The sequence below is a fragment of the Oncorhynchus clarkii genome, chromosome 12 (assembly GCF_045791955.1).
Source record: "Oncorhynchus clarkii lewisi isolate Uvic-CL-2024 chromosome 12, UVic_Ocla_1.0, whole genome shotgun sequence".
Lineage (NCBI taxonomy): Eukaryota > Metazoa > Chordata > Actinopteri > Salmoniformes > Salmonidae > Oncorhynchus > Oncorhynchus clarkii.
The window spans coordinates 68,763,784-68,775,810 of NC_092158.1; the positions used below are offsets into that span (position 1 = coordinate 68,763,784).

The following is a 12,027-nucleotide window of genomic DNA, read 5'->3' on the forward strand; positions in this document are numbered from 1 at the left end:
CCATTTAAGAATGATGGAGGCCACTGTGTTCTTGGGGACCTTCTATGCTGCAGACATTTTTTGGTACTCTTATCCAGATCTGTGCCTGGACACAATCCTGTCTCAGAGCTCTACGGACAATTCCTTCGACCTCATGACTTGGTTTTTGCTCTGACATGTATTGTCAACTGTGGGACCTTATATAGGCAGGTGTGTGCCTTTCCAAATCATGTCCAATCAATTGAATTTACCACAGGTGGACTCCAATCAAGTAGTCGAAACATCTCAAGGATGATCCATGTGTAACGGCTTTCTTCTGTGGACGAAGGATCGGCCCAAAGCGCAGCGTGGTTAGAGTTCAACATGTTTAATAAAGACAATAAACGTGAACACTACAAAATACAAAACAACAAATGTGAAAAACCGAAACAGTCCTATCTGGTACATAGACACAAAGACAGAAGACAACCACCCACAAAACCCAACACAAAACAGGCTACCTAAATATGGTTCCCAATCAGAGACAATGACTAACACCTGCCTCTGATTGAGAACCATATCAGGCCAAACATAGAAATGGGAAAACTAGACACACAACATAGAATGCCCACTCAGCTCACGTCCTGACCAACACTAAAACAAAGAAAACACAAAATAACTACGGTCAGAACGTGACACCATGGAAACAGGATGCACCTGAGCTTAATTTTGAGTTTCATAGCAAAGGGTCTGAATACATATGTAAATTAGGTATTTCAGTATTATTTTTTTAAATACATTTGCAAAAATGTCTAAAAACCTGTTTTCACTTTGTCATTATATGGTATAGTGTATAGATTGATGAGGACATTTTTTTTAAATTCCATTTTAGAATAAGGCTGTAAACGTAACAAAATGTAGAAAAATGGAAGGTGTCTGAGTACTTTCCGAATGCACTGTATATACAGGTAACTGCCGAAATAAAGGTAACACCAATAATGTGGCCATGGCTGAATACCCGTACGTACCTGCAATTTAAATAGTAGGCATTTGGGGTATGCAAAAAAATGACATTTTATAGCATGTGAAATATCCAAAATGTATGAATTAAATTCCAGGAAGTCATACTCATTTCGGCTTTTCATTTAGTAGAATTCGCTGCATACTGTAGAGGAAGATAATAATTTCACATTTTAGTTCATGTAAATGAACTAACTATTATTACGTTACAGTATGAAATAGCTGTGTCAGCCAAGATTACATAATGGTTGTGAATTTGTAGACGTTCAAGAATGTGATTTAAGAGGTGATTTAAGACATACAATATGTCAATATGTCCATATTGAAACCCAGGTGTGTTTGACAACAGCTGTTAATCAGCTGAGGGGACCAACTGTACCAAAATGAATGAATGGCGAGAATTAATGTAATTGCGCATTAGATGACGCGTTGCAGTAGGATGAGCCTAGTATGCTGATATTTGTTGTTAACTGCATTTGTTTTTTACTAAACAGTACGTTCTAAATAGTATTCAGTACAATAACTACACATTATGCAGTTTAAGTAAGTAGTAGGTAAGCCAGACTTTGGACACGGCCAGTGTCTAAAGGCGCCTGCATACTACGTTTGGTTTGCTCGTAGCAGAACTTGGCTAGGTGAAGCGAACATCTGTGCCTCGCATACTCCCTTAACTAAAAGTCTAAGTCGTTGGGGGGAATTGTTTTAAGATGGTCATACCATGGATCATTTAGCTCTTTGAATTTTAGGCCCGCTTTAGGTATCAAAATAATACATTTAACAATTCTTTGATCAAATATAGAATTTGCCCTTTACACATTGAATAACACATTAATAAATGTCAAAAATTAAATCAGAAGGAATAAGGTTCTGAAGTGTCTGTCCTATATTTAAGAGATAGAAGAAAGCTCAGGAAACATTTGTGTCTTTTTTACACGTATTTAACCCCTCATTTTTGTTGGCACAAAACTACCTCCATACTTCTATTAATTTGTATGGGTTACCGTCGTAGAGCAAAATAGAGAAAACATTATGTTCGCGAGAGTCTCCCTTTTCCATAGAGGGGTCATAATAGCTCATAATAGGTCAAATGCTACAAATGTTTTCGTGAGAAGGCCGATTTTTGTGATGACTCAAAAGGATTAAAAGACCGTCGCTTGAAAAACTAGATATGTATTCTATCGTTAATGCTGTCTTTGGCGTGCTTTGGCGTGCTTATCGAAACAGTAGATGCCTTCTGGAGAACTTATTTGTATTGCTCCTATCAATATTTTTTATTTTTATTGAGTCATACAAAAGTAATACATTGCATGAAGTTTAAAATGCATTCTGTGTAATGTAATATATTTTAACATGATTCATTTTTATTAAATAATTTGATTAACAAAATATTTAATCAGTCATTTATATATATATCAGATTACTTTAGAGTGGAGTGATACAGCAACACTCAAGAAATAACAGAAATAACACTTTTTTTGCATTCACATATCTTGCTGTCCACCTGAAATCACATGATGTATCCATACCATATGCTTTAAACTCATTGCCTTTCCTTTTGGTCACAGAAAAAGCATCCCTGGAAGGTAACCTCTTTGAGACAGAGACATTTCTCTACTATGTCTAGTTATCAGATGCAAGTCACCAGCTTGGAGTAACAGTTGGGAAATCTCCGGGCTGACCTGGTGCGTCAGGGACACGAATACCAGGTGCTGCTGGACATCAAGACCAGGCTGGAGATGGAGATCGTGGAGTGCAGGAGACTGCTGTACATGAACAATTTCATTAAAAAAAATATGAAGAAAAGTTTTGAAGCTCTGTTTGTGAATGTTTAATTTGTCTATCGGCAGTGGAATGTCCTCCAGCATGACTAAGATGGGGAAAATAGGGGACGGAGGGGCAAGTCTGAAGTGGGAAAATGTTTGAAGTGAAATAACATTACAGCAATGAAGGTTTTGATGCCCTGTGGTACTTTAATTTACTTACTTTGCTCTTATATGTTTTGCAGTAACAGCAGAATGTCGTCATCCTCCTCCAGAACCACAACTGTGATCACTACGATGGAGGATGGAGAGGCTAGTCTGGACCTGAAGTGGGAAAACTGTTTGTGGACTTAAAATTGATGAAATGCTGTAGGTCCTGTAGCGGTGCAATCTTATTTGTCTTGCAGTAACATCGATGGAAGTTCCTCCACCACAACCAAGACAGTGACCATGGTAGATAGAGGAGAATCGATGTGGTGGGAAAATATTTTAAATGAAATAGTTAATGAAACCATTTTTAAACATGAAAAATACAAGCTATAGGTTTGTGACTCACCTTCTCTCCTGTTTGTGTTGCAGCAGTAGAAGCTCCACGATGGTATCTGTGATAAAGGATATGGCGAGGTGTTCTCACGCCATACCTAGTCACACACCGAATGAGGTTCTAGTCATGGCAAGGGTCAACCCAACTAAATTAACTAATCAAGCTATTCTTTATCTCTACAAAAATGAATTCCATTCATTTTCAAGATAAACCTGTTACATCTTAAACATAAGTGTGAGTTCTAGTGAATCTATTATAAAGGTATAATACTCAGGAAGCGTGATATACAGTGGGGCAAAAAAAGTATTTAGTCAGCCATCAATTGTGCAAGTTCTCCCACTTAAAAAGATGAGAGAGGCCATCATAGGTACACTTCAACTATGACAGACAAAATGGGGAAAAAAAACGAGAAAATCACATTGTAGGATTTTTAATGAATTTATTTGCAAATTATGGTGGAAAATAAGTATTTGGTCACCTACAAACAAGCAAGATTTCTGGCTCTCACAGACCTGTAACTTCTTCTTTAAGAGGCTCCTCTGTCCTCCACTCGTTACCTGTATTAATGGCACCTGTTTAAACTTGTTATCAGTATAAAAGACACCTGTCCACAACCTCAAACAGTCACACTCCAAACTCCTCTATGGCCAAGACCAAAGAGCTGTCAAAGGACGCCAGAAACAAAATTGTAGACCTGCACCAGGCTGGGAAGACTGAATCTGCAATAGGTAAGCCGCTTGGTTTGAAGAAATCAACTGTGGGAGCTATTATTAGGAAATGGAAGACATACAAGACCACTGATAATCTCCCTCGATCTGGGGCTCCATGCAAGATCTCACCCCGTGGGGTCTAAATGATCAGAAGAACGGTGAGTAAAAATCCCAGAACCACACGGGGGGACCTAGTGAATGACCTGCAGAGAGCTGGGACCAAAGTAACAAAGCCTACCATCAGTAACACACTACGCCGCCAGGGACTCAAATCCTGCAGTGCCAGACGTGTCCCCCTGCTTAAGCCAGTACATGTCCAGGCCCGTCTGAAGTTTACTAGAGAGCATTTGGATGATCCAGAAGAAGATTGGGAGAATGTCAAATGGTCAGATGAAACCAAAATATAAATTTTGGGTAAAAACTCAACTCGTCGTGTTTGGAGGACAAAGAATGCTGAGTTGCATCCAAAGAACACCATACCTACTGTGAAGCATGGGGGTGGAAACATCATGCTTTGGGGCTGTTTTTCTGCAAAGGGACCAGGACGACTGATCCGTGTAAAGGAAAGAATGAATGGGGCCATGTATCATGAGATGTTGAGTGAAAACCTCCTTCCATCAGCAAGGGCATTGAAGATGAAACGTGGCTGGGTCTTTCAGCATGACAATGATCCGAAACACACCGCCCAGGCAACAAAGGAGTGGCTTCGTAAGAAGCATTTCAAGGTCCTGGAGTGGCCTAGCCAGTCTCCAGATCTCAACCCCATAGAACATCTTTGGAGGGAGTTGAAAGTCCATGTTGCCCAGCAACAGCCCCAAAACATCACTGCTCTAGAGGAGATCTGCATGGAGGAATGGGCCAAAATACCAGCAACAGTGTGTGAAAACCTTGTGAAGACTTACAGAAAACGTTTGACCTCTGTCATTGCCAACAAAGGGTATATAACAAAGTATTGAGATAAACTTTTGTTATTGACCAAATACTTATTTTCCACCATATTTTGCAAATAAATTAATTACAAATCCTTCAATGTGATTTTATGGATTTTTGTTTCTCATTTTGTCTGTCATAGTTGAAGTGTACCTATGATGAAAATTACAGGCCTCTCTCATCTTTTTAAGTGGGAGAACTTGCACAATTAGTGGCTGACTACATACTTTTTTGCCCCACTGTATGTGCGTAAAAGTCCATTCAAATTCTTCCAATGATATTGTGAACTTAACAGTGCTGCTGGTGGTTGAAGGATTAAAATGATCAAATGACCTTGTCTGTGGTTACTGGTATCTTCATTCTGTATCTCAGAGCAAACATGTCTATAGTGCCATAGTACTAGAGTGTGCAATAAAGTATGTTATAACTAAGAATTGTAAAAACGACCATGAAATCACATACCTTGCAGGCAGTTGTGTAAAGTACCAAAGTCATTTTTTGTGTTATCTGCACTTCTATTTATATTTTAGACAGCTTTTACTTCACATTCCTAAAGAAAATAAGGTACTTTTTACTCCATACATTTTCCCTGACAACCAAAAACACTCATTAGATTTTGAATGCTTAGCAGGACTGGAAAATGGTCCACACTTATCAAGAGAACATCCCTGATCATCCCTACTGCTTCTGATCTTGCGGACTCATGAAGCACACATGGTTTGTTTGTAAATTATGTCAGTGTTGGAGCGTGCCTCTAGTTATCCATAAATATAAAAGATAACAAAAATTGTGCCATCTGGTTTGCTTAAAATGAGCAATTTGAAATAATATATACGTTCGATACTTTAGTATATTTAAAACCCAAAACTTTTACTCAAGTAGTATTTTACTGGGCGACATTCACGACATAGAGTGTGTGGGAGTCATCTTTTCTACAATCAAAATACTACAGTACCCATTTTTACTACAGTGCTACCAGTATCTATACTACTTTCTCAGCTCTGTACACTTTATTTCTAATGAGTATAGTGGCGATACAGTAGTGTGCAATTGTGGTACAACATTCAGGGCGCAACATTCAGTCTTGACCTGTTACCAATGTTCTAGTAAAGAGATTAATTTGCCACTCCGGTAGACAATATCATAATTCAGGATCATAATACAGGATGAAACAAAAGAAACGATGAGATTTGGTGTTGCATTAGTTTCTTTAATAATGAATTCCAGTACATGGTTTTAGGAATTACATGTTATCAATAAGTGATTTTTCTGGAGGAAAGAAACTGGAATGGCACTCACTACAACACAGATCAGACGAGATACAAAGTTTTCTATAAGTCCCTCAGTAACTTCACTGATCCCAACATACAGACATTTGCATAATAGCAAATCAGTCAAGTTGACCCCCAAAGAACATAACTCAAAAAGCACAAAAGGTATGAAAAACGTAAGAAAAGTGTAAGGAAAAACATATATATATATATATATAGTATTTATATAAAAAAAGGAATAATACTTAAGAGGTTAAAGGTATTTAGCTACTATCAGTACTACGGCTGCTGCTGCCACCACTGCTGCTGCTGCTGGAGCTGCTGCTGCTCATGTCTGATCTCTCTCTTTTGTGAATTTGCTCGTGTGCTTTGAGATGGCCTGACTGGCTGAAGTTCTTCCCACACTGGAGGCAGGCGAAAGGTCTCTCCCCAGTGTGGATTTGCTGGTGTGCTTTAAGATGTCCCAAACGGCCAAAGCTCTTACCGCACTGTGTGCAGCCGAATGGCCTCACCCCGGAATGTATCTTCTCGTGTGTTTTGAGGACCCCCGAGTTGCTGAATGTCTTCCCGCACTGAGAGCAGCAGTACGGTTTCTCACCGGTGTGAATCTGCAGGTGGTTGTGGTAGCTCATTTCCTTGGTGAAGCTCTTCCCACAGTGTTGGCAGCAGAAAGGCCTCTCTCCGGTGTGGCTTAGCTGGTGGGCTTTGAGCTCCTTGGACTGCCCAAAGCTCTTCCCACACTGAAGGCAACAGAAGGGCTTCTCGCCGGTGTGTAGCCGCTGGTGTGAGCGGAGGTCATCTGCTTTGGTGAAGCCCTTGGGGCAGTGGGCACAGATGTAGGGTTTCTGACCCGTGTGAATGAGCTGGTGCCTCTTCAGGTTCCCTGCCTGGCCGAAGCTCTTGCCGCACTGCGAGCAGGTATACGGCCTTTCTCCTGTGTGAATGCGCTGGTGTGTTTTGAGGTTCCCCAGAGTGCTGAAATTCTTCCCACACTGGGTGCAAGAGAAAGGCTTCTCCCCACTAAGGTTACGAGGTTTGCGTGGGGTTGTGCTATGCCCTTTCGTGCTTGTGTGCCCTGGGCCTTTGCCAGCATGGGTAGACTGCAGCTCGTAGAGGCCTCCTGCGCCAGGGAACTCGTTGTCCAGCCTATGGCCTTCCATGACACCGTCATGGCTGAGCTTGTTTAGCTCAGTCCGGAGCTCGGCCATGTGGATAGACTCTAGGCTCATTTCGGTCTTGATGTGGCTGGACATCAGGTTGGGTTCGTACTCAGTCTTGATGGCCCCGAGCTCGGTGGTGTAATAACACTGCAGGTCAGCGTGCTGCTCCGACCTGATGTAGTCCAGGCTGTCGGACACGTGGGTGATGTAGTCGAACACCAGGCTGGGCTCGTAGTGAGACTTCATAGAATACGAGTCGCTCTCGTACTCAGAGCTGTGGAAGCAGTGGAGGTCGTGGACGTGGTGCTCAGACTTGATGTAGTCCAACCCACTGATCTCCATCTTGATCTGTTCGTGGCCCAACTCCGCCATGCTCAGTGGCTGGATCTCTGACAGGTCCACGGTGCGGATGGGGTCCAGGTCGTCTGCGGGCTCAGTCTTCACGCAGGGCAGCATGATCATGGGCTCTGCGATCTCTGCCGCTAGCGTGCCGAGTGTGGGCGTACTGCAGTCGGACGAGAGCAGGTGGAGGGTTGGCGAGGTGCACTCAGGCCGAAGTGGATCCAGCGGTGGCGAGCCACACTCTGATGCATGCAGCGTGTCGAGTCCTAGCATAATGCACTCTGTCTCTAACTCTGCCATGGCGGCTGCAGAGTCCTTATGCACCCGTCTCCAGTTAGTCCAGTAATGGATCAGAGAATAGTACTACTTTGCCCTGAAAAGAGCCTTGGTCCACTTGAGTGTCCCTCTGACAGTACAGCTTGTTCTGATGCCAAGCCTTCTTCCTTGGGTTAGGAGCAAAACCTATCTTTGAAGCCCCTGGAATGAAAGAAGACAAGGGATATGAAATAATTCAGTTAAAAAATATAACCAATTGTCTTCTACGGGCCTCACTTCAATTAGAATATAGCAGGGGTAATGTAACGGATAGGCCTAGTAGGGAAAGTAATACAAAAATAACAGGTCTGTCAACTCATAATAACATTGGCTTATTATTACAAATAAACCAAGCACACAGAATACTAAAAAGATAACTACACAGACTCACAATAACTAGTGACAAGCAAGCTATATGTATGAGAAAACACACACAGATGTGCAATGACAATAGAGATGTGCAAACTTCGAGAACTGTTTGTATTTTGTATCTCGAAAAGTTTTAATGATGGCTGGTGAGAAGTTGGCAGCCAAACGTCCTGAAATAGTTTTGGCTACTTCTAACTTCACAACATTCATGCTCGTCAATTCGATGACAATACAATAACTCGCCTTGAAATCTAAATAGCACATGGCACCAAAATTAAGGACTTTGATGTAAACTTCAACATGAGTGTTCATGCAATACCTGCATGTTCTGACCAACTAGGCAAAATGACAAACCAGCCACGCACATCATGCACTAGTTGGCTGCAAGAATCTGGCGGTGATTTTTCTCTCTCACCCAGTTGGTTGAGGATGGCAATATGCAAGCTATTGGGTGACATATGAAGCGCTTACAACCAGCACAAACTTTTCGGAGAGGGGATTTTTTTCACCAGCCAACTCTTTGCATAATTTTTAAAAGGCATATTTCAGTTAACCAGCTGACTACCATCGTACAAAGACAGGGCAAGATGCCATTTCTAGCTAACTAGCTAGCCAGTGGCCATCTTGTTTATCGCTAACGTCGATGCTGCTACCTAGATAGCTAGCTTTACAGATGCGTCTAACTAGCTCGATGACATGTAGCTAGCAAGGAAAGTGAGACGGCTATACTGTACTGTTACCAGCTAGTTTTTTTATTCACTTTGAGCGTGCATCCTGAACCCTTGCAGGTAGTACTAGGCAAGTGTCGCTAAACTAAATAAATTGTGTCGAATTACGAAACCTGTGTTGGGCCATGCACATTCACACACTGGCATATGAGAAAGTGGTGGAAAAAGAAGGAAATCGGTATAAAAAAAACAGCTAGCAATAGCTACCTGCGGTTTCTCCGATTCATGGCTTTTTTAGCCTTCCGCTCGCTGTCGCCACAGTTGCTTGGCTTCAAACTGAACCGGACCCGCCACGTCCACCTCGACCAAGCAACTCTGCAACCTCCGTATTGCTTTCTCCTTTCTTTTCCTTACTCCCTCTCTCCTCTCCTCCCTCTCCCCCTCTCTCTCATTGACTAATTCTGCTTCGTTTTCACTCCCTTGACGCTTTCCCCGATGTTTCTGCTGTGCACTTCCGTCGTCTGATGGAAATGCGCGCGCAGCATGCGTTCATCTAGCTTCATATATTGCTGTCAATCGGTGGGACTCGCAACATTGTATCATTCTCTCCACTGATCTATGGACTCGGCTCGTAAACGCAGTTGTAAATCAATCAGAGTATTGTCAAAGACCAGCCCTGTCAGAGACCACTCTTGTAAAACGTCCAGGCTACATCATAGGCCAGGCTAGTGCTTGCAAAAACAGAATTACAGACATAAAGACAGTAACTGAACTGTAAAGGAACGTCTTTGATTTTATTTTTTCCAATAACCTATGTATAACATATTTGAACTATTCATGTAACTTGACATAAACTCAAAGTATAGCAGTAGTTCAATTGTGTCTAACTTGCACTTTGTGTTGCAGTACTTCTCTCTATTTCTACTTCTCTCCACTATTTATTGTTCAAATTACATTTTCACTCTCCATGTGTGTATATATACCCATGGTAAATAAAAGCAACACATGACCACATGTTTACATTACATAGACATTAGAGTTGGTACTAATAACTGGGTCCCTGACTTGAGTCAGAATCTGATGCAGCTTCTTTTTTGTTTGATCACCTGGACCAGCCTTAAATGTCTGCACACATCCCTGCTGAGAAGACAAGCACAAAGACCCCCACTGACGCCAGGTACCTAAAATCACGAGACTCAGACATGAGACACTTTTCACGAGTTTTACCTGCTTGGCTTATACTGGCAATATAGGGTGCACAACCAATCAATTACACTATCTGATCAATTATTGTAAGTGCCAGGGAGAAAAGAAGGACCAGCAGGACTGTGGCCTTCGATGATTGCAGTTGTGCACTTGTAATTTAAATCAATTTAAATAATGTTTCTCTGTATCCTGACCTGACATATAGAAACACTTGATATAGCCTACAATAAAATAGTCTGCTGCCATGGGACAAGGCAGTATGGGAGAAACTATCACTTTAACAAAATATAAATGTTCAATAAAGTATTGTATAATTTTTTTTCATGGTATGATTTAAAGCAGCGATTCCCAACTGGTGGGTCCCGACCCAAATTTGGGTCGCAGGAGGTTTCGAATGGGTCTTGGGTCTCTGAGTCCCAAAAAATAATGTATTTTGTTTTAAATGAAAAACATACCAGTCTGAACATAAACGACTTACACCAGGTAGAAAGTGTGAAGAAATTATAATGAACTTGCATTTTTTTTAAATTATTTAATCTCTGAAAATGTTTTCTTCTATCACAGTATTTTAAATATAGAGCTATTAGCAGCGCTATTTTGGTTGATTTTGTGCTCTCAAACCAGAGATTTAATTATTGACAATGAAAGAGTTGGGAATGTTGTTCCCTTGTCATGTAATTGCTACATTTACTATCAATATAGCATCAAAAATAGTTTTCCAGATTGTATTTTGCCAATCATTTTTCGCAATGTGAATATTGAGACAAGCTGGATGAGAACCACTGATTTAAAGTGATAGTCTACTCAAAATACAACAATAACATGATTTCCCACTTACCTTGGCTATTATTGATTCACCAAGACAGTTTTTGTACATACATGTCACATACCTGGGTTCATCATAACCATGTGTGTACACCACCTATCAGTAATGTCAGAGCATTTATTGGCCGTTTTTTATTAACAACACTAAGGGATTTCCAGTCTGGAAGCGATGGGACGGAGTGGAGTTCGCCCAAATAGAGCAGATTCTTATTTTCTCCGCCTCGGCTGAGTGGCTTTCACGTGCACGAGCACCGTCGACCGTCGGCCTTGAAAGAATTCCGCCCACCGCCATTATAAATGAATGCTAAACTCTGCTATCGCTTCCTGTCTAAACACAATACCAGAATATTACTTTATTTTCAGGTTTACCTTAAGATGTATGAGGAAAATTGCCTCCTATCCCACATTTAGATAGTTATTGCTCATCAAATGACTTGGAAATTATTTTGAATAACAAGAGAAAATTAAATACATCTCATTGGATTACATCCAAGTTTCAAATTAAATCAAACGTTATTGGTCACAAACACATGGTTAGCAGATGTTATTGCAAGTGTAGCAAAATGCTTGTGCTTCTAGTTCAGACAGTGCAGCAATATCTAACAAGTAATATCTAACAATTCCACAACAAATACCTAATACACACAAATATAAGTAAAGGAATGTTCTTTATATAAGAACGACAGAGTGGCATAGGCTAAGATTCAATAGATAGTATAGAATACAGTATATACAGTTGAAGTTGGAAGTTTACATACACTTAGGTCGGTGACATTAAAACTTGTTTTTCAACCACTCCACAAATTTCTTGTTAACAAACTATAGTTTTGGCAAGTCGGTTGGGACATCTACTTTGTGCATGACACAAGTAATCTTTCCAACAATTGTTACCAGACAGATCATTTCACTTATAATTTACGATATCACAATTCCAGTGGGGCAGAAGTTT

The 12,027-nt window shown here is 40.9% G+C and overlaps 1 protein-coding gene across 1 annotated transcript; it reads right to left on the minus strand.

The window, feature by feature from the left end:
- Nucleotides 1-6,137: 6,137 nt before the first annotated feature.
- LOC139422188 (gastrula zinc finger protein XlCGF57.1-like) lies at nucleotides 6,138-9,546 on the minus strand. The gene is made up of 2 exons (XM_071173347.1): nucleotides 9,315-9,546; nucleotides 6,138-8,172 (listed from the first exon to the last, which is right to left on the minus strand). The coding sequence occupies exon 2, from the start codon at nucleotides 7,993-7,995 to the stop codon at nucleotides 6,457-6,459; it is 1,539 nt and encodes a 512-aa protein (XP_071029448.1). The 5' UTR covers nucleotides 7,996-8,172; nucleotides 9,315-9,546; the 3' UTR covers nucleotides 6,138-6,456.
- Between the last annotated feature and the right edge of the window lie 2,481 nt (nucleotides 9,547-12,027).

What these genes read in the sequence shown, in the direction of transcription:
- LOC139422188 (XM_071173347.1), bottom strand. Translation starts at nt 7,995, where the DNA reads ATGGCAGAGTTAGAGACAGAGTGCATTATGCTAGGACTCGACACGCTG.